The sequence below is a fragment of the Haliotis rufescens genome, unplaced genomic scaffold (genome assembly GCF_023055435.1).
Source record: "Haliotis rufescens isolate VD_foot unplaced genomic scaffold, xgHalRufe1.0.p SCAF_23, whole genome shotgun sequence".
Taxonomy (NCBI): domain Eukaryota; kingdom Metazoa; phylum Mollusca; class Gastropoda; order Lepetellida; family Haliotidae; genus Haliotis; species Haliotis rufescens.
Window position 1 is genome coordinate 2,758,018 of NW_025963924.1, and position 23,265 is coordinate 2,781,282.

The following is a 23,265-nucleotide window of genomic DNA, read 5'->3' on the forward strand; positions in this document are numbered from 1 at the left end:
AGGGGTTGACAGGTCTGGTTTGCAGAAGGAATCCACCGCCCCAAACACTTCCGGTGCTTCTTGATGCACCTCAGCATGAATGGCAGCACATCCAACAGCGTGTTATTGACAACTTGATTGCATCTATGGGTCGTCGGTGTCAAGCGGTGATTGATGCACGTGGTGGGCACAACCGATACTGACATTTTCTGTACCCCTGTGACATTAACTGTATCGTGTACGTGTGTCTGTCTAGGTGACACGATTAATATTTTGAACATTGTGTACATTGATCTTCAAACAGTGTTTAAATTATGGTCTCTGTGTCCTATTTTGAAACAATCGTATTATATTACATTTTGAAAGTCAGTGTCAAGTTTCTTCTTTTGAAGAGTATATCTAATGGCACCACATTACCTCTCAAAAGAGAGGTAATTCGCATACACCATGGGAGATAACTCTCCTGAGTATTCAAGTCCTAGTTTACTTCTAGAGTAAACTGGCTCTACCCGAATCTTACTTGAGTACCCGTTTCAACCCAATCTACAGATCACAATTCAATGTTAATAATATTCCGACACATTACAAATACAAACTTATGTTTTATGATCTACCAGTAGATCAATCTAGCAATAACTGAATAATCCAATAACACAGACAATGTCTCATTTTTATTTTAATGTCTTGACCTATTTTGTAAATGGGCACGTTGCTTTGACTACAATCTCTTATCACACCTGAACAAAACTTGCCTGGACACATTCCAATCGTCACAAGCTCGGACAGGGCGTAGTTGGCAGCAAATGCACAGTGAGTATGCAGGTTCTCGCTACATTAGTATGAAATAATAGGTTGTATATTTAAATGTCAGTTTGAGATAATATTAATGAGCAAATGTTCATTTTCTTATATGAATAACATTGGTAGAGTCAATGACTGAAAGATGACATGAGTGTAGGTAATGGGGTATTGAGTGTGTTGAAACTGTTACATTTTCTACATCTGACACAACAAGGGATCTGAGGTTGTTGAAGCTGTTTCTTGAGTGTATGGTCACCAGTATGTTGTTTTAAGAAGTAGCGACTAACATTGGGGTCAGATTTTACGTTGGCTTTTGAGTATGAACACAATGCTTAGAGCGATGAGCTCTCCCAAAAAACATACTTCTGATTTTGTTTGATTTTATCAGATGAGTCATCGCTATTTAGTGCACGTTGGGATTTGAGGAGCTGGTTTTCAATATGGGTTCACTAAGCAAAGCGTCAAGTGGCACATTTAAAGCAATCGGCAGGTTATGGACAATTTTTATTATACCCCTGACCTGAAAGGGCGGGTATACAGTTATACCAAGGAATTCCATGTGTCCTTCCAAGAACATGTTTCTGTGTGACCTGTAACTTGAAAACTACTGCATAGATTCTTTCAAACTTGGTAAACACTTTCTATAACAATAGGAGAGGTGCAGTGCGAAGTTGGATTTCAATATTTGGATTTTCTGAAAAATAGAGCTATTTTTCATTCTTTGACTTACAATTTCTTTAATGAAACATTTGTGCGACCTATATCTGAAAAACTACAGTAGGGATTCTTTTCAAATTTTGGGAACATTTCGATACTAATAGAAGAGGTACAGTGCAAAGTTTGATTTAGCTAAGTGGATTTCCTGAGAAAATAATGGTTTTTTTAATGATTTGAACTTAGAAATATGTTGGAGTCAAAGTCGAAGGGGATTAGTTAGCCATGCTCATTTTGTCTTGTTTTCAATTCATTTTCAGGGTTTAACCTTGACTTAAAAAAGTGGAGGTCCAGGGTACTCTAAATGATCAATTTTAAGGGTTATTGCAGGCAAAATGAGGGTCCTGTAAAGTAATGAAATGGTGTAGTGCACAGTACGTTTGGATAATTACTTTTGAGCCTGAAATGAATTAATGATCATTAGTGGTGATGATTTATGTATGAGATGACAGACACCTATAACTGCTCTTGATGCACTGTAGGTACAATGAATATAATTGTGCGTCCTTCAGAACGCAGAATTTTTTTAACTTATCCTGCATTACTCCTCAATGCATTTACTCTTGACAAGAACAAAGCTGTGTGAAGTCTAGGCTGAAGAAAAAAGTTGTTCCAACCAGTTGTGAAGCTGATCCTCTCAGCTGCCACGTGACCAACTGGATTAATTTTTTGCACGGTAAGGTGGCATTTGTCACTGTAACATTCACATGTTTGTTGTTCCAATCCGCCATTTTGAATTACTAATGTAATTTCTTCAAGGCATATGATTATGTTCCTTTTTGGCGTGGTATTATAATATGTTTAAATACCTTTGAGCCTATGGTTTGCTTTTACAGTTTCATTCATTTAGTGTATTTATAATCCCTTTAATAAGATAAAAATGTGACTTTCTTATCCTTTATAATTCTTGTGAATACCTTACCTCTATTACATCATTGCCATAAATTCCTGTTTAAGCTGAGAACCACACTATAATATTTTTATAAATTTTCAACAGACGTCCTCTGGAACACACTCGTTTGGAGATGACATTACGCTGTGCCCCTGTATCAAGCTTGAACTCTACCTGTTTCTTGTTAATTGTCAGAGTTTCTTTCCAGTCCTCATTTTCACAATCTGACTCCAGCTTCCTATGAATGGTTGGTCAAAATCCTCAATTTCAGACTCTGAATTGTCAGCAACATGTACATGTCTGTTTTTGTTGTCAGGGCGGTCTCGTCTATCTGACATAGGCTGTCTTGCTTTGCACATACTTGCAAAGTGGTGTCTGCCACCGCACAAATTCTTCCTGCAGCTGGACATTTATCCTTCATGTGATTATAGCCACATGCCCTACATCTTGGATACTGTGCATTTCGCCTGTCTTCATGATGTCCTCTTTGCTTTTTGTCCTTCCATGTCTCATGTGTGCCTCCTCGTGCACAGCCTCGTGCATAAATGGCACGAACGTTTTGACTCCCTGTTTGTTCTTCACTCAGAACTTATAATTGTTGTGCACTTGTCTCAGTAGCCCTGCACAGGTCAACTGTACGAGTCAAAGTTAGGTCAGGTTCTCTCAATAAGCGCATCCTCATACTGTCACTTTGTACACCACAGACAATTCTGTCTTTAATTAACCCTTCGGTTAATTCAGCAAACTCACAGTTTTTAAAATCTGTCACATACTGGTCTATAGTTTCCCCGATTTTCTGTGATCTCGTGAAGAATGCATGTCTTTCTATAGTCAAGTTTTTCTTCGGTTGACAATATTGTTGAAACTTCTGTTTAACTGTCAAACTTTTTATCGTCACCTTCATTCGCCCATTCGAACGAATTGAATACCTGCACGGCCGATTCTCCCGCCACGTGTAGCAAGGTCGCACACTTCAGGGCCTCTGACTTCGCAGCGATTCCGCTGGCAGTTAGGTAAAACTCAAACCTTTGAAGCCATCGTTTCCAGTTCTCGGCTAGATTGCCTTCAAAACTCAGTTCATTTGGTGCTCGTAACTGCTCCATTCGGCCCAGTTTTCCGTGTTCACTTCACACCATGTAATATATTGAACAACAAGCATGGCAGGTTCATAGAATAGTTTACTACGTCATTCGATGTGGTACATGCGTGTTACGTCATCAATTACATACATGTGTATGACGTCACAGTTAACCCTTTATCTTACAAAAGGGATGCTAGATACCAGAACCCACCGGTCCCTCTGGTGTATACTGGCAATGACGTAATAGAGATAAGGTATTCACAAGAATTATTAAACAATAGTTATCATTGTGAATAATTCTAAGAATACTACCTCTATTACATCAGGAATTAATCCCTCCCACCTCCCCAAATATCTGCATCTAGTTGATGAGGATAATGGGTTCAAAGAAGTGAGGAGATTCCCGCCTTGCTCATGTGCAGTGGCGCCCCTGGCGAGGGATAGGGTTTCCCTCACAACTATTAGATATGTTGGCAGTGAAGAGGACGTCTGTTGAAAATTTATACAAAATTTATAGTGTGGTTCTCAGCATAAACAGGAATTTATGGCAATGAGGTAATAGAGGTAGTATTCTTAGAATTATTCACAATGATAACTATTGTTTGATAATTGGGTATTCTTGGACATTGCAGTTTCTACTTAATTCTAGATTTATGCTTGCTTGTTTTGTCTGTTGCCATGGTATTTTCTTCTTAGTAGCTGTTTCCACAGTGGCTTGAATGTACACAAATTTGTATGCAAATCTGTACCAGGGGATTGAAGTGTGATCTTTGTTTTCCCTTTTCAAGCTTTAACAGGTACCCCAGCTCAGTTGACAATACTTTTTATTGATGTTTTCAGCGGAGTTTTTTCCCTTCAGGGCGTTTGACGCATCATCAGTGTTAGATTTGTCTCTGGACTCCTCAGCATTGCTTACGCCTCAGCGATGTCGGCGCCTCAGGACTCATCACTGATGTCCGCACCTCTTGCAGCCTTAGCAAATATTTCACCTCCAGACTCCTCAGCATTGCCTTTAAGCGATGTCTGCACCCCAGCGAAGCCAGTGACTTCAACTTCTCAGCGTTTAACTGCAACTCTGAAACCCTTAGCAATATCAGCAACTTAGCAATGTCTGCGACTCTGGACTCATCAGCGATGCCTCCCCCTCCCAACACCTCAGCGATGCTGCCACCTCCATGCTCCTAATGCTGTGTCTCCGGACTCGATATCGGCACCTCAGAGATAGATGCGCCTCTGGGCTCCTCATCGTAACCTGCGCCTCTGAGCTCCTCTGCGTTGCTTATGCCTCTGGGCGTTTCAGCGATGGCTGCGCTTCTGTGATCCTCAGCAATGTTTGCACCCCAGTGAGGCCGGTGCCTTCAGCGCCTCAGTGTTTAGATCAGCCTCCAAATCCCTTAGAGATGTCGGTGACTTCAGGTGCTTCAGCGCCCGGAGAGCGGAAGGTCTGGGGTTCGATCCCTGGCCGCGTCAGACCAAAAGACGTTAAAAGTTGGTACTTGTTGTTACCCTGTCTGGCACTCGGCATTAAGTGGCTAAAACAAGGATTGGTTGGCTCGGAGTCAGTATACTGTGTCTGAGTGGGGTATATTCATGTTAAACTGCGGCATGGTATCTCAGTGGGCTAGCACTATAAATTGGCATCAGTCCGGACTAGTACAAGCAGCCACACACACACGCTATATAAGTGCAATAATCTTGGACGCGACGTTAAACCCAATTTCACCTCACCTCAGGTGCTTCAGCGATACATGCGTCCCCAAGCTACTCAGCGAGGCTTGCGTCTTAGGGCTGCTCAGCCGGGCTATTTGGTAATGTCGAAGACTTGACACCAACTGTAGCAACACCTTTACACTTCTCCAGTGTCAAGTGCTTCAGTTTGATGTACAACCCGCTACTGCTACTAAAGTTTTCCTTGCGCAGTACAGCTGACGTAATGATCCCTGCCTTAGCTCTTCCGCCTCACCTCAGGACACATCTCAGATGAGGGAAGGTAGAGTCGAATGTCTTTGGAGGTGTCTCTTTAACAGAGTTTGTCACCAATGTCACAACTTGACAGTCACCATATCCATCTACAATATCGGTTGGGTGCTTGCTCAAACAGATGACAACACACACTCCTTCCAGGCCAGACAGGTTGGCCCCCACAGAGTGGAATTTCAATCCCAAGGCTTTTCCATCTCACATGTCAGTCTCTATGTCAGTCTAACATTGACCCCATTCCCACTTGCCAGAACTGACAGATCCAGACATATGTCTCCCCGACTCCGGATCCGCAGGCATAGGCGGTTGATGTGTCCAGGATCCCCGGGGAAGAACTCAAAACATATAGCCTTCTGCCACCTGTACTTCTCCCCAGTGAGATGCAGAAGGTCAAGGCAACCATGCACCCCATTTTGTTCTTTAACCGCGCCTTGTTGCCCACAAGAGGGTTGTTTGTAGACCTCAGAAGTCTTGAGGGAAGTGATCCACTAGCTCTACCAGGGTTGCCAAACCTATTCATCCATCTTGACAGCCGGTTGCCACACCCAACGCTACAGGTTTTACCTTCACACCTGGTTCATGTTAAGAGTGTTGGGCACTAAGGTTTATTTGGCGCAGTCAGTTAAGGCCATTGCTACGGTGCTCGTAACTTCGACCAGAAACCTTTACGAGGATAAGTAGCAACCCTACGAAATCCTTTTTGTAAAGGCAGGGATTGGGATCCCACTATAGCATCTCCTCAATTCTTGGCTGAATACCTCCCTTTCTGCATACCATGCTACACCTATGAGACAGCACCATTCCTACATAATTGGTGGTTTTCAACTCGGTGTTGGCAGTTCCAGAAGACCCAGAAGATGACCAAGACCCCAGTACTCCAGGCTCTTTTAAGGTCAGGTTTTGCCCTCCTGCATGGGATCTGATTGTGATACTTGGGTGTTTGCGTGTTCCCCTTGAGCCAGAATTTTCATTACAACTACTGGGACAGCCTGGCCGGTCTGTCACCATCCCACTATTATCATTGTTTGTGTGAGCCGAGGATGACAAGAAATTCTTATTGTGCCCTGAGTTCACACTGTGAGTTTACATCCGTCACTCCAAGACTGTCAGTTGTCTTTAAGACCTCCAAAAAGTAGCTGCAGATCTGTGCAATGTGATGCATTTAACGACTGCCGGGAACTAATGCAGAGTGAGGGCTACATCTGAAGGTTTAATTACCCTCTGCCATACTGTCTGATACAGGTGCATTTAGGAGTAATGCAGGATAATTTAAATTTTTTAGCAAAGTCTAAATATTTTTCCCATTTGTACTCGTATCTTGCATTACTTATAATGTCTAAGGACCCACCCATCGCAGACCTGCCTCCGCACGATATCCTCAGATGAAATTAAGTGTGACAAGCAGTTATATGAAGATTCCATGATGTCATCGTTTCCGGTTGATCACGTGGCAACTGTGAGAGGGTCGGCTTCACAACTGGTTGGAACAACTTTTTCTTCAGCTGGACCTCACACAGCGTCGTTTCTGTCAAAAGTAAGCAGTGAATGCATTAAAGAGTAATGCAGGATAAGTATATAAATGTAAAAAATATTTAGATTTTACTAAGATTCTTTTTCTGCGGCCAATCTCAACATGTGCACAAGGTAAGCATATTTGTGAGTCTCGAAAACCCTGTATTTTGTTTTCGGTTTCAAATTAATTCAAGGTGCTGAAGGATTATGAATAGAACTAAGAACTGTTCAGGAGGTTGTATACCTTTCTTATGCTTTTTAAAGCATGAAAGCTCAAGCTTCAAAGCTTTCAAATATCAAAACAATATTTATCATTGTTGATAATTCTAAGAATACTACCTCTATTACATCATTGCCGTGAATCTTGTATTTTGGCTGCAATCATACTAAAATTAAACTTTCAGATTTTTTTAACAGAAGTCCTCTTCACTGTCAGCCCTTCAAGGTACAAAGGCGAGAAAAACCTCACTTCTTTTTTTCCTGACATCAATCACTAGGGACAGATTATTGGGGAGGTGGGAGGGAGTACTTCTGATGTAAAAGAGGAAGTATTCTTTGAAATATCAACAATGATAGAGACAATAGAGCATGTACACTGAAAGGCAAAAGAAACGTCACTTCTGAAAATACTGATAAAACTTAACAGACACTGGCAGTTACATGTTCTGTGGTCAATAAACTCATTTAACATTCTTCTGCTTCTTTTTGTTGCCTTAAAGTCCATTTAACAATTGAGTTTAAAATGGAGTGCTTTGCCCAAACACAGCCTACAAAAGTGCAATGGGACTTGTCTTGTCAAAAACATGATGTATGGGTATAAAAGACACCCAAAACTGTTAAGCTGACTTTCGTTATTTCGATTCATCAGCCATGCCAAGATTATCAGGAAATGAGAGACATCAAGCGATCGGAAGACTGCAAGCAGGCCAGAGTGCACAGGTCGTTGCAAATGCATTCAATGTCAACATCGCCACAACACCACCAACACCACAGACGACCGACCGCGTAGTGGTCGTCCTAGAGTCACTACTCCCAGACAAGAATAGTTCATCATACGCCAACATCTGCAGAACCGATTCCGAATGTCCACTGAAACAGCTTGGCAAACCACCAGCGTGCCATCAGTGACAGTACAGTCTGACGTCGCCTAACTGCCAACAACATCTCGTGCCACCGTCCTGCTCATGTACCCATCCTGAGAGATCGTCACCGACAGGCCCGACTGCAATGGGCCAGGCAGCATCAAAATTGGCGTCAACAGCAATGGAGAAGAATCATCTTCACTGATGAAAGTTGCTACTGTGTTTCAACGGTGGATGGCCGAGTCAGGGTCTGGCGAAGGAGGGGTGAACGTTATGCTGATGCTTGTGTTATGGAACGAGACCCGCGGGTCGGACCAAGCATCATGGTTTGGGGTGGTATCGGACTGAACCAGAAAGTGGGACCTGTGGTCTTTCAGAATATTGGTCCAGGCAGGGGTAATGGCATCACAGCTCTCCGCTACATTAACCAAGTCCTCAGACCCCATATCGTGCCTTTTTTTGCCTGTCATCAAAACCACACCTTTCAGCAAGACAACTCCCGTCCCCACACTGCCAGAGTCACCAGGGACTTCCTCCAACAGCACAACATACAAATCATGCCTTGGCCTGCCCTCAGTCCCGATTTGAATCCCATTGAACACTTATGGGATGAGATCAAACGCCGACTCAACGACGTACGCCCAAGGCCGACAACTGCAGCAGAACTGCGTGTAGCGTTACTGAGAATATGGGCCCATATCCCAATGGCCTTCATCAACAGGTTAGTCCACTCCATGTACAGGAGATGTGTGGCTGTAGTCAACTCCCGTGGTGTCCACACCAGGTACTGATTTTGAACCCCCCAGATGTGATGTCTTCTGGTGCCTCCCCAAATTCACAATTCGCAAAAACATTCTCCAGACTGTTAATTTCATGTGGGTCAAACACTGCCTTTCTCCGATGTCTTTACTTACATATATAAGCATTTGAAAATAAAGATATTTATATGATACATCCACATGACGTTTCTTTTGCCTTTCAGTGTAGTTCAGAAACTCTGGCTGAAGTCGACATAGCTAAGAGGAAATCAGCTTTCTTCGCCTCGTGTAGCAGTGTAGTGTTTGCAAGGGACTAGAATGGTTCTGTTAGAAGAGCAGAAAGAACCAACAATAAAGAAAAGACTGGATGAGTCTATTCAAAATGGGGTGGTTGCTGAAAGAATATCTGTCCTGTTGAAGTACTGAGTGAAGGGCAAATCTATAGCCCTCAATTGTCACATGGCGGAACTTATCTTGTCGCAGATGTAGGAGAAAATCAGCAACCATTGGCATCATAACTTGGGTATCATCTAATTCTAATTGTCTTCCCCACTGGACGAATTTGTCCCATCTGTTGTCAAAAATACGGGAAGATGAAGGTCTCCAAGATCAAGCAACAGTGTAAGAGGCAGATTTAGAGAATCCAGAGGCTTGCATATTCTGCGAGATAATTTCCAGGCAGTTAGATGTAGAATGGTGAGATTGTTGTACAGTATGTCCGACCTGGATTGACATAGATCTCTGTGATGTGGTAAAGGTAGGGGATTTTCCATTAGAAGTGATAGTAGCCTAGGAAACCATGGACGCCCCGGTCAGATTGGTGCCATCAGAATGATCACGCCATGTGATAGTTCTATTTTCTATATCATCTTGTCCAGGAGAGCCCAAGGAGGGAATGTGTAAGTGAAGAGACCGGTCAAGCTCATGGACGGAGTGGCCAGTTGAGTGCAAATGGATCCTGTACTGGGCTGACATAAGTGGAAAGCGGATGATTGAGACAAGTTGCAAATAAGTCCAGGGCCCACTTGTACAAAGCGATCTTAGCGGTAAGATGATCGTAACTCCCATACTTTAACATAGACTTACAATAAATAGTCTTAGCGCTAAGATCGCTTAGTGCAAGTGGGCCCTGATGTGTAGTGTCCCACATCTATATGATTTGAACACATTTGGATAAATAGCCTGTTGTTTTTCTTCGATCCTGGTGTGGAAACATCCCAGAACAAAGTCTCCAGTTTCAAAAGCACAACTCACCCCAACACATCACTCAGTCATGCACCACTGCGATCTGATTACCTGACACATCCAGCACCCACATTCTCAATTCTATCGCATTGTGTCATAGAGGTATACCTTAACAGAGAATATGTTTTCATGTTATGGAGATGTCACGCCCCTTCTGCACAGATTGCAATCGCCTCTTTTCTACCCTTCACCCGCATCCTATTTGTTGTGATTGTGGTGGAGTGTGTGATATTGATACACGATGTCAGCAGTGTTACCCTGTAAGAATCGGCTTTCAAAACTTACCTTTGCAAGTGTTCAAAAAGGGCGGCTGATTGTCAGTTCAAGGCGTTGTGTAAAGATTACGAGCATGGTCCTTGCTCCGCAAAGAAACCCAAACGAATTGTGTTATCCCATGTTACTGTGCCTTCATTTTCTTGCAAAAAGAAAGAAGAAAAGTCTACTTCGGTGACGGTTACATTGCTTTCCATTGCTCTCTCACTTGTTTTTGACTGTCGACTTTCCAGCCTCTGTACGGACTACACACCTTGCAGCTCAATGAAACCTACAGCTGTCTCGTTTTCAACTGACCACCGGACTGTAATGTCGTCTGCCGCTTCACTAGATCGCCCTACTTAACCATTATCGACAAGTTGCCAGTCTTTGATGGACTACCATGTCTATCAGATCAGACCACTGAGGATCGGCAGATCGCCACTTCAACAGATCGATAACTGAGGATTCATCAACATATTGATACCTCAACAGATCAACACATCGATATATCAATACATTGTCAGATCAAGAACTTGTCCGCTCATGCGACTTTGCATGCTCAACACACAGATTGTCACTAGATTGTCATTCTTCCTCGGATCAATGCTTCTCTCAGGATCAACAGACCTCACATCGTGCTTTGGATTGTAAAAGCTCTCAACGTCTGAGAGATGATGTGCAACGTAGCTCCCAGACTTGTTCACCATCTTTTGACTGCAGGGATTCAACTGACCACCATAACCAAAGGGATGATATAGAGCTCGTTACAGCCAAGGTTCAGTGGATAGACAGGACACTCTCGGCCATCCACGTTCTTCCTCTTCTAAATATGAATGTCAGGACAATAGAGCGGTAAGCCGTCATGACACCTCGGGTCGTCATTCTTCTCGGGTCGTCATTCTTCCTGGATGATATAGAGCTCGTTACAGCCAAGGTTCAGTGGATAGACAGGACACTCTCGGCCATCCACGTTCTTCCTCTTCTAAATATGAATGTCAGGACAATAGAGCGGTAAGCCGTCATGACACCTCGGGTCGTCATTCTTCTCCGGTTCGTCCTCGCTCTCCTAGGGAACGCCGTCGTCAAGGATCTAGAATCCATTCTACCTGAAGGACTGTCCATTCACCTGTTCCACCTCGACGACCTCAGCGCTCTCCAACTAATGATCACATGGATTCTCCCTGTGTCTTTGAATCATCGCACAGACACTTCCTCTTTACCTGACTCAACTTTCAGGCGCATGTCTTGGTTGCTGGATCAGCCAGGACTCCTACACTACCTACTTCCTCACCGACTAGCGCTCCTTTTGGTCTGGATTCTGTCTCAAATCCACTGCACTCAGGGATCCACCGTCATCAGTCTCCTCTCCCTGAGATTATGATACCGCCGATCTGTCGGACATGTTTTCCTGGATTGCGGATCAACTGGGCCTCTCCCGTAGCTTCTTTAAGGACAGGCTCTCTGAGTTTGTGGTCTCCGGTCCCACTTCGAACTTTCTTACCCTGCCACCTAAGAAGGCCTTTACGGATAAGGGCATGAATCTGGATCTGGCTTTTGCTTCCTTCCAAAGCCATTGGCAACATCCACCTTTACCGAACCCCAGACCTTGACCTATTCACAATCCACTTCAAGAACCAGTTGCTTAAATTCATATCCCCCATACCAGATTAGCTAGAGTTGGAGCAGCTGCAACGGAGATGTTTACTCTAAGCATACACAGGAAAGAAGCGAGGTTTTTCCCACCTTTGCCCATAGAAGAGTTAGTCCAAAGTGCTATTACAGGTTCAACTAGTTCTGCATACTTGACAGTGAAGAGGAATTCTGTTGAAAATCTGAAAGTTTAGTTTAAGTTTGATTGCAGCTAAAATACAGGATTTATGGCGATGATGTGCCTCCTAAGGATGCTCCCCAAGGTGGAGTAGGCAAAGCCCAATTGGTCCAGTGTCATAAAAGTGGTGTATCTGCAGAGAGACCCATGTATGACTTTTGGGGGTTATGCATTGGTGTAGGACATGATAGACCCCGCTTCAGCCAAGTAGTATAAGGTGAATGACTGATTCCAAGTCCTTGAACTTTGTCATAGGAACACTCATCCTAGTCGAAGTTGATCTGATGAGATTGTAAAAGTCTTTGTTGATGGATGGTAGTTGAGAAAACAGAAATCTGTGTGTCATATTGGTGACCGCTCAATGGACAGTAACCGCAACTTATCATCCATTTTGGCACGGAGAAGATTGTCATTTGCATGACAGATGACTTTGGTTGTGCAAGATGGCCAGGCCACAACAAAGTATTGAAGATAGGTACTGTTGAGGGGGTGTCGACAAATCCTGTCTGTTCATGTCTGAGTGGAGGTGACTCCATCGGCTCATGAGGGGACCAAAGACTGGGGAGGTGGTAAAGTTCTTCTTAGAGAAGGAAGTGCAAAGTTCGCAACATTTCTCCTCTGTGCAGTTAACATCTTTGCACTTCCAACAAGAAGCACGAGGGTCCAGAGACATCCATCTTCACGGGGCAAGAGAGTTAACTGACTTTAAAAGTCCAGTTTCCACCCTTGCCGAAGTAGGCTGGAATTACTTGGCATGATCGTAGCGCCACCAGTGGCTATTACCAGTTATGTCCCTTCTAAGCCTCTCCTATGGACCAATCAGATTCCACCTCTCGTATCACTTGCGTTTGCTTCACAAAAAATGGTGGCGCCCAGTCAGGACGATCTGACCGATAATCAAGATCAAAATCACCTTGATTAAAAATATAAAAAGATTTGGAAAATATCTGCTGACAACTAGTTGTCAGTGCACATGCTTTGCAAATCCTGCAATCGATTGAAATCTGCCCGACAGTTTACGAACAGGATTTCGATTTCGGTGCGCGATTTTGATTGGACTATGCATAGACTTGTTAGTCCAGCCAAAATGTAACTCCATAATACCAGCCTAGTTCGGCAAGGGTGGAAACTGGACTTTTATAGCCAGTTAACTCTCTTGCCTCGGGAAGATGATAGACACCATGAAGCGCCACACTTATCACACTTAGACGGAGAAGAAGACAACACCATAGAGACTCACAACAAACACCAAACACCAACGTAATACTTACATAATACAAGCCCCAATAAACAGCCAAATAAATAATTTCTAGTTGTAGTAAATAGTAATAATAAACTACTTAAATAGAATTAGTGTGACTACATAACCATGTGCTAGAGCAGCTAAATGGTAGATGTTGATTCCAGCACACACAGGAAAGAAGTGAGGATTTTTCTGCCTTTGCTCACGGAAAAGCTGTAATCTGTTAGTGCTATTATGGAACAACTAATTATGTATAGTTGGCAGTGAAGAGGACTTTTGTTGAAAATCTGAAATTTTAGTTTTAGTGTCAAAGCAACCAAAATACAGGATTTATGGCAATGATGTAATAGATGTAGAGGATTCGTAAGAAATACATATCTTCTTTTAATACAAGTGATGCTGTTGCATTTTTATGTTACATGGAAACCTGCTTGTTTGTTCAGATGGACCGGAAAGTGACAACTTCATCCCTGCATGACATAGTTGTGTAAAGCACAAACTAAAGCTGAGATGGCCAGTTCACGTGATCTCACAAGTGTGTCCTTGATACAGGAGGAGGATGACCTTGAAGAGGAGACGATGGAGCTCATCACCTCAGAAGGTATTCCGCTGAACGCAGACTCAGGTACGTTTACCGTTTCATCTGACAAAGTACAAGTAACCTAGTTTCTTGACCTAGTTCAGTCAAGAACCTGAATCCAACAATATAGGGGCAATACTTCTAAGACAGACTGTCTTGCTCTGTTCCATTCATAACTGATTTATGAATCAAACTACAACCAAAGCCTAGCCACTGTTTGAAAAGTAATCATGCAGTGTTTGTATTTATTTGACAGGAGACAACATTTCATCCATTTTATTCCAAAATACAGGCCACTATGAAGGACTTTAACATTGGACAATAGATTATCTCATTCAGAATAATAATATTACTACAAGATTACATCATCATCATCATAATCTTAGTACTGCTGTGTTTTTAATGTCCATGCTTAACAAGGCTTACAAAGACATAACCACAGGGGTTTACTACCCATAAATTAGCAGCAACAAGCTATACATCCATAATACATGATTAACAATCCACGTTGTTGAGGTACAATGACAAGCTGTCAACCAAGTCCCCAGCTTGACCATTTAATCCATTTTGACCAGCATATAGGTTGCTGGGACCAATTCTAACCAGGAATCCCCGCTAGGGTAGGGTAGTTGTGATTTGAACACCATACAAAACATGAAAATTGAACACTTGGTATGTTAAGGCAACATCTTTTACACACATAATGTCTCCTGTAGAAGGTGTGCTACACAGGTTATTGCCTTGTTATTATTTGTAGATAATTTGTTAAATATTAATCAGTGTAAAGCTACTGTCATTGAAATGTGGTTGACAGGTGATGTCCCAAGAGCCGTCACTCTCGTCAAGACGCAGAACATATTCACTGGACCGACTGCTGCAGGAACAGTTGGTGAAGGTAAGTTTTAAAAAAAAAGGTACCCGGTATTGGTTCTCAGGCATTGCTGCATCATCAGAAAGTCCCCAGCAAATTTAGTTTTTATTTCCATTTTAAAAAGGAAAGAAATCCTAAAATATTCCTTTACCGTATTTTCTTGAGTATAGTGCGCACCCATGTATAATGCGCACCCCCCTCTAGCGGGTTCAATATTTTGGAGAAAAAAAAAATTTGAATATTATGCGCAGAAAGAATTTACACTGTTCCCTTTCAGCGAAGTCCGCCAAACGAACGGGTGATGAGAAACTTGTCAGTACAAATTCGAAATTTGAGATAAAAAAATCACCAGACATGTTTATTTACCATTTAAATAGTATTTATTGTTCTGCTAGGCATTGTTTTATATCTAGGGATTAAGATTACCTTGTGTATTTTCTCGTAAACTAAGCCGGAAACAGCAATCAGCTGTACACACGTTTTCTTGGAATCGACCGGTGATTCGGTCAAGACACACCCAATGATATAACTTTATAGGATTTTTAATGCAAGGATCGGCAACAATTGTATCTGAAACTATTTTTTTTATCAGGAATATTATATTCCATTATTTTCTTAATTATATGTAGCCTTTACTAAACATATTTAAAATAATAATAACCCTAAGCGAAGCAGCTGATCGCTATTCCCCGGGTATTATTTTTTACATGGAACCAGTCTGACCAGTCACCGTCAAGGCTCACGCGCGTGATCGCGAGAATTTCATGTTGTCATAGAATCGTCAAACAAAAACAAATATGACTTTTAACGAGTCAAAGTATGGCATTTATGATATATGTATCCATTCTCTGTCAACTAAAGTTTGTTTCAAGGCGTCAATAGCGGTATTCTGACCGTGGTTGCTGTTAATAACGGTGAGTTGTGCGATCTTCCAATCGCTTCACACACGATTTCGCCGAAATTAATAAAAACAATATTAAAAGGAATTTTGAATAAAATTAATGAAATAAGTTACAAACATAAGTCCAGATATACAAAGAACACTTTTTATAGCCAGACAGTGTAATTACATGAATATTTTGCGTACTTCAGTATGGATTTGTTGATATGGTATTTCCGGTGTTTCATGCTCACGGTAATGTCTTTCCACGGGGGAAAAAAACATCCAAACTCATAATTCGTGTATAATGCGCACCCCCTTCTACACAGCTGTGTTTTTTGGAAAAAAAAGTGCGCACTATACTCAAGAAAATACGGTACATGCGCACTGCTTTAGAGCGTATCTCATGTCATAGCCATAGTGGCAATAGGAGTTGCGTGCTTGTTTTGCCGTTTGCAAATTTGGTCAATGAAAACCTTGAAATTTACAATAAAATATCACAAGACATGATTTACAAATTCAATGGTATTTGTGATCTGCATGCCGGACAATGTTTCATATGCACAGATTAAGATTAAAAGTGTATTTTTCTCGTAAAATAAGCTGGAAATAGCAATCAATAACTATATTTTCCAAAACCATTGCCTGAAATCCAGTTCTTTTATTTTGTTACGCCTAAGTAACATAAGCCATGTCAATGCCTCAACAGGTTTAAAGAAAGCACAAGTGCTGGTCATGCATATGGCCATTTAGCAAACATTTCTGTCAGCATTGATATAAACAAAACTCTTCACAGTCAAAATAAATACTGAGGAACGAAAACTTGTTCAAAAGTCAACAAAATATGATGCCATCATAAGAAAGAACATACATGTCACGTTCAGCTTCGATCCTCAGTGTGGCAATTTCAGAGAAGACATTTACAGAGCAAATACACTGGAAATAGGTTTCAAAACACCAGAGCTTTAGCATTGTAACATCATGTCACAAATAAATCTTGTAATGATGACTGTTTTTGTTTGCAGCTACCCTTGACCTTCAAATAGATAATGCTGAAGAAATCTTTGTTGAAACGGAGAGCTTCAGGACTGTAAAACAAAAATTAAAGGATCTTGGCCATGTCACCATCTGTGGTGCTTCAGGAGAAGGCAAAACTACAACAGCTCTTGTGCTGGGTTCACAGTATAGACAAAGGGGTTACAAGCTTGCATTTGTGGACAGAATTGAAAAGTTGGACTTGGACAGCCTCTTGAGTTCATCACCTAGAGTATTTCTTATCATTGATGATATGTTTGGTACTGTTGGACTATCTACAGATGTTTCACAGCTGAAAACATTCCTCAATAAGCTTGATCAACACTTAAAACACTGCAAAAGGCTACAAAAACAGCAAGCTAAAAAAGGAGTTGAACACGAAATTGAAACAAGTAGAGGTCCTGTCCGAAAACAACAGCCAACAAAGGATATTCGTGTTGTCTTCACATCCAAGACATACAACTTCCATGATGGACTTGCTAAGCTGCAGTATGAAGGATTCTCCCTGTTCAAGGGACCAACACTGGTGGATTTAACAACTCAAGAGAAACACAGATATACTCATGCAGAGAAGAAGGCTATATTTGAGCACCACAGGAAAATACATAAAGAATATTCTGATGAAGAGTGTGAAGATATTCCTGACTTTGAACTGTGGGATACAGATTCAAATATGTTTGGATTTCCTCTCATTTGTAAACTTTATTTTGAATTTTCAATCTTTCACCATAATAAAATGGACTTTTTCAAGAAACCACTCTCTTATCTCAGGCTGGAACTCAAAAACATGCTTGAGACAAATAGTGATCGCTCCGCCATTCTGGTTCTGATGCTACTGTGTGATGGCAAGTTAAATTTGGCCAAATTGGAAGCAGACGGCAAGGACCAGAAACTGGACAACATGGTCAGAACTGTTTTAAAGTTGATGCCATCAGCATCACGTTTAGGAATGTACAAAGAAGCAAAGTGTCTTAGAGGAACATATTTTACACGTGGTGATGCTATTGGATTTGCCCATTCTTCCATATATGATGCTTTTGCTTGTTCGTTGTATGACATCAGTCCAACATTTGTGCTGACTCACTGCAGTGACAACTTCATATATGAGCGAGTCCAACCACAACAAGTAGAGGAAACCAAAATCGATGATCATCTCCACCTGATATATGTCTCAGAACAGTATTATGATATCCTGACTACCAGACTTGCAGAATCAATAAGGCATGGGCGGTTTTCAAAATCAGTGACACACCCCATCCTCCAACACGAAAAGGTATCTCTTCAGTTGCTTGAAAAGCTACAACCTGATGGATCCATGGATGACTGTTGGTTCCACAAGGAGGATAAGGGGAAATGCTTTTTGTCTTGGGCTGTTCTGGGACACAGTCCAAGGTTTGTCCAAGAAATAGAATACAGAACTGGAGGAGAATTTACTCAAACAGAGATCAGTGACTCCATGGAATATTGTGTCATCAACAACAACCTGACAGTTTTGAAGTGGCTTTTAAACAGAAGTGAAAATCCAGACATTGATGTAATGAACAGATGGCTTTTGCTGGCTGCACGACATAGGAGTTCTGAAACACTTGTTTATCTAATAGAAAATGGTGCTGATGTGTTTACTACTGATGCAGACAAGAGAAACATCATACACTTAGCATGCATGACAGAGCAGGAGAAAACACTGAAGGTATTGAAAGAACACAGCATCAAACTCTTTGATGATGAAAAGAAGAAAGTTGTAATCAACTCTATTGATGGTGAAGGGAGGACTCCACTCATGATTGCAGCAATCAGGGGATCTCATGAGTGCTATCAGCTATTGCAATCAATATCTGACAAGAAAACCAAAGACAAGAATGAAGATGACATAATTCACATGGCCTGTTATGGTGGTAACAAGGCTATAGTAAAACACCTTCTGTCACCTTCAAATATCAATACTAGAGATCAGGAAGGATGGACTCCAATAATGATAGCAGCTCACTGTGGGCATCAAAATGTGTTTGACCTCCTGGTCTCAGAGGAAGCTAACCTGAAAGTGCATGACACTAATGGTGATAGTTTACTTCATCTTGCCTGTCAGGGTGGTAACAAGGCTATAGTACAACATCTTGTGTCACCTTCTAATATCGACACTAGAGGACAGAATAGATGTACACCAGTTATGGCAGCAGCTATTTGTGGACACCAAAGTGTGTTTGACCTCCTAGTAACTAAGGATGCTAACCTTACACTGGTGGACAAATTTGGCCATACTTTAGTTCATCTTGCCTGTCGGGGTGGTAACATGGCTATAGTAAAACATCTTGTGTCACCTTCTAATATCAATACTAGAGGACAGAATGGATGTACTCCGGTAATGATAGCAGCTGCTTTTGGACAACAAAGTGTGTTTGACTTCTTAGTTGCAAACCATGCTGATCTGAAAGTGACTGACAATAGAGGTGATACTTTACTTCATGCTGCCTGTCAGGGTGGCAACAAGACTATAGTACAACATCTTGTGTCACCTTCTAATATCAATACTAGGGGACAGAATGAATATACACCAATAATGATAGCAGCTGTCTTTGGACATCAAAATGTGTTTGACTTTCTCATATCGAGGAATGCAGACCTGACACACTGGATAGCCATCATAATAGTTCACTTCATTTTGCCTGACATTCCGTCAAGACAGCAATAGTACAATAACTGTGTCACCTGCTAACACTGGTCAGCCGTCATAATAGTCAAACAAAACAAAATATTTTGCAGTCAAACAAATAAAAACATACTGCAATCAAACAAAACCGCTGTTGCTACTCCTTCTCACAGCGACACCATATCACACCTCAGGCCGTCGATTACGGTATCCTGTAGTGCAACCAACTCTAAAGCACAGCATTTCATGGCTTGCAGTTGTTGTTAAAGACAGTAATAGTACAGTAACTGTGTCACCTGCTAACACTGGATAGCCATCATAATAGTTCACAACACTTTGTACATACTCCATTAACAACGTCAACATCCTTAGATCTACAAACTATATTTTGTTATACAAGTTAAGTATATGTAGCAGAATGTAAAATAGTATGTAGTTTAACTTACATATTTTAAACTTAGGTAAATAATTGAGTTAAGTATGGTAATAGGTCCTTAAACTAACCTGAACACTCTCTACTAATCCTTAGGTAAAGTACAGGGTATAGTTATGTAAGGTCTTTAGTGATCTGGTCCAGCCACAGCTTGGCCAGTGATTGCCTTTTCTGTTGTTTCTGTAGCATGTGACCAGGTTTTTAGCTTTAAACATGTTAAACACTTCAATATTTCTCTTCTCTGGTTACTGCTGCATTACAACTCTGCATGACTCACAGCACTGCACTGATTGGGGTAAGTTAATTTAGACTTCTTTAGTATTTATATTCATCATAAGGAGGTTAGGATCTGATATTTTAGTCTTGTTGAGTACACTTTTATCATTTTAATTGCATATTTCTTATATTGTAGAATTTGCAGTATGATCCACATGACACGCAATGTTGTAAATATATTACTTATTCTTACTAAGCTATAAATGTAATAATATATTGTACAGTATTTTAGTACACTAAGTCTTGTATGAGTTAGTTGATGATTATGTACATAGTTCTATGAAAGTATTAGTAGATATGTACTGATGTAGTGCATATAAATATTAGGTTTATATTACTGTGTGTGTGTGTGTATGTGTGAGAGAGAGACAGCATGTCTGTGTGCATATTATATACATTTTACTTAATTGTGTCATTTCATTATTAGGCATAGAGGCGCATATAAAGCCATACTGTTGGCACTGATGTGATGAGCCTGCGTCCCTGAGACGAGGTTGGTATTTATGTGCTAATATTTGTATGTATATATTGTTATATTTTCATGTGTATTGTATCATATAAATGGGATTTGTAGCTGTAATGTATATATACGGCTGATGGTTTTTCTGATAATAAATGCTAAAATTCATGCTCATGGTATCAAGTAAATGTAGTATGTTTGTTTAATTACACATGTTATAGATTCTTGTAATTGTATATTACTAATCCAACCTTATTAAATTATGTTTTAGGGAATTATCATCCATAGCCATATTGTGGTGGGATCTCCATATCCCTGATATGAACAGACCGAATAAATCCCATGAACCCTCAAACAAGTATTCGTCATCATTACCTAGACAAAAAAATACTGCTGTAACAATTGCATCCCTGGTGGGATATAACAGTCTGTCTGAAGGAGAAGCCCAGGATGAACCCCAACAGTGACAGAGCGTTCAAGAATGTCCCATGTTCATGACTAAAACGTATCTGAGGTAGATTGTGACTCCCATTGACTTTATGTGTGATATGTGTCCCGTGGGATATGACTCTGTGATTGACTTGGCATGTACTCAAAGTGATATTTGAGCATACATTTCATCTTCGACTTTTTTTATAAACTGAGAAAAGTGCACTTAGTAACCTTCATTCTATAAACATGTAATCATCAGCTGAGATTGTTTCGGAAGAATTCACATTGGTGATTTATATAAGTCCATGTTAGTATACAACTATGTATGTGATGTTCACATCTAGTAGTTGTGCGGAATACATGTTTGTTCTGTGATTGACCAGTCTGCGACTGGGTTTAGTATTTACAGCACTTTGTATTGCCTGCTGTCTTCATACTTTGCTAGCATATACTATTACCTGTCATGTTAGACTAGTTAGTTTAGATTAATTAGTTTACATGTTAGTTAGTCTTGATTAGTTCCTCATTGTCTTAACTGGTATGTATTAACATGTAAAGTTATTCTTGTTTAGTTTAGTTTAGTTTAAGCCAGTTCAATTGTTGAATTTGATCAAAAGTTGTAATCTGGCATACTCCTTAAAAGCGTTTATTGCCCAGTTAGTTCCAATAATAATTTCTGTTCAGCTATAAATGTAATAATATATTGTACAGTTTTTTAGTACACTAAGTCTTGTATGAGTTAGTTGATGATTATGTACATAGTTCTATGAAAGTATTAGTAGATATGTACTGATGTAGTGCATATAAATATTAGGTTTATATTACTGTGTGTGTGTGTGTGTATGTGTGAGAGAGAGACAGCATGTCTGTGTGCGTATTATATACATTTTACTTAATTGTGTCATTTCATTATTAGGCATAGAGGCACATATAAAGCCATACTGTTGGCACTGATGTGATGAGCCTGCGTCCCTGAGACGAGGTTGGTATTTATGTGCTAATATTTGTATGTATATATTGTTATATTTTCATGTGGATTGTATCATATAAATGGGATTTGTAGCTGTAATATATATATACGGCTGATGGTTGTTCTGATAATAAATGCTTAAATTCATGCTCATGGTAACAAGTAAATGTAGTATGTTTGTTTAATTACACATGTTATAGATTCTTGTAATTGTATATTACTAATCCAACCTTATTAAATTATGTTTTAGGGAATTATCATCCATAGCCTTATTGTGGTGGGATGTCCATATCCCTGATATGAACAGACCGAATAAATCCCATGAACCCTCAAACAAGTATTCGTCATCATTACCTAGATTAAATACCGCTGTAACATATATAACCACTACAACACTTTGTACATACTCGATTAACGTCATCATCCTTAGACCAACAAACTATATTGTTATACAAGTTCAGTATATAACCACTACAACACTTTGTACATACTCCATTAACAACGTCAATATCCTTAGACCTACAAACTATATTGTTATACAAGTTCAGTATATAACCACTACAACACTTTGTACATACTCCATTAACATCATCATCCTTAGACCTACAAACTATATTGTTATACAAGTTCAGTATAAACCACTACAACACTTTGTACATACTCCATTAACATCATCATCCTTAGACCTACAAACTATATTGTTCTACAAGTTCAGTATAAACCACTACAACACTTTGTACATACTCCATTAACATCATCATCCTTAGACCTACAAACTATATTGTTCTACAAGTTCAGTATATAACCACTACAACACTTTGTATATACTCCATTAACATCATCATCCTTAGACCAACAAACTATATTGTTCTACAAGTTCAGTATAAACCACTACAACACTTTGTACATACTCCATTAACATCATCATCCTTAGACCAACAAACTATATTGTTCTACAAGTTCAGTATATAACCACTACAACACTTTGTACATACTCCATTAACATCATCATCCTTAGACCAACAAACTATATTGTTATACAAGTTCAGTATATAACCACTACAACACTTTGTATATACTCCATTAACAACGTCAATATCCTTAGACCTACAAACTATATTGTTCTACAAGTTCAGTATATAACCACTACAACACTTTGTACATACTCCATTAACATCATCATCCTTAGACCAACAAACTATATTGTTATACAAGTTCAGTATATAACCACTACAACACTTTGTATATACTCCATTAACAACGTCAATATCCTTAGAACTACAAATCTGGAGTATCATTACGCTGTCGTAA

General features: G+C 40.4%; 1 protein-coding gene and 1 long non-coding RNA gene across 4 annotated transcripts in view; one reads left to right on the top strand and one right to left on the bottom strand.

Annotated features, from left to right (window-relative positions):
* LOC124120682 overlaps window positions 1-23,265 on the bottom strand; it is a 103,753-nt gene that overhangs the window by 66,414 nt on the left and 14,074 nt on the right. The gene's annotated exons all lie outside the window — the stretch shown is intronic.
* Window positions 709-19,531, top strand: LOC124120681. Of its 3 annotated transcripts, XM_046483558.2 has the most exons (5): window positions 745-789; window positions 2,066-2,170; window positions 13,814-13,995; window positions 14,765-14,845; window positions 16,727-19,531. In XM_046483558.2, the coding sequence occupies exons 3-5, from the start codon at window positions 13,881-13,883 to the stop codon at window positions 19,423-19,425; spliced, it is 2,895 nt and encodes a 964-aa protein (XP_046339514.1). In that variant the 5' UTR covers window positions 745-789; window positions 2,066-2,170; window positions 13,814-13,880; the 3' UTR covers window positions 19,426-19,531. The 3 variants fall into 3 exon arrangements, with proteins under 3 accessions (XP_046339515.1, XP_046339514.1, XP_046339517.1); XM_046483559.2 differs by lacking the exon at window positions 2,066-2,170 and having other exon boundaries at window positions 709-789; XM_046483561.2 differs by lacking the exons at window positions 745-789; window positions 2,066-2,170 and adding an exon at window positions 5,673-6,981.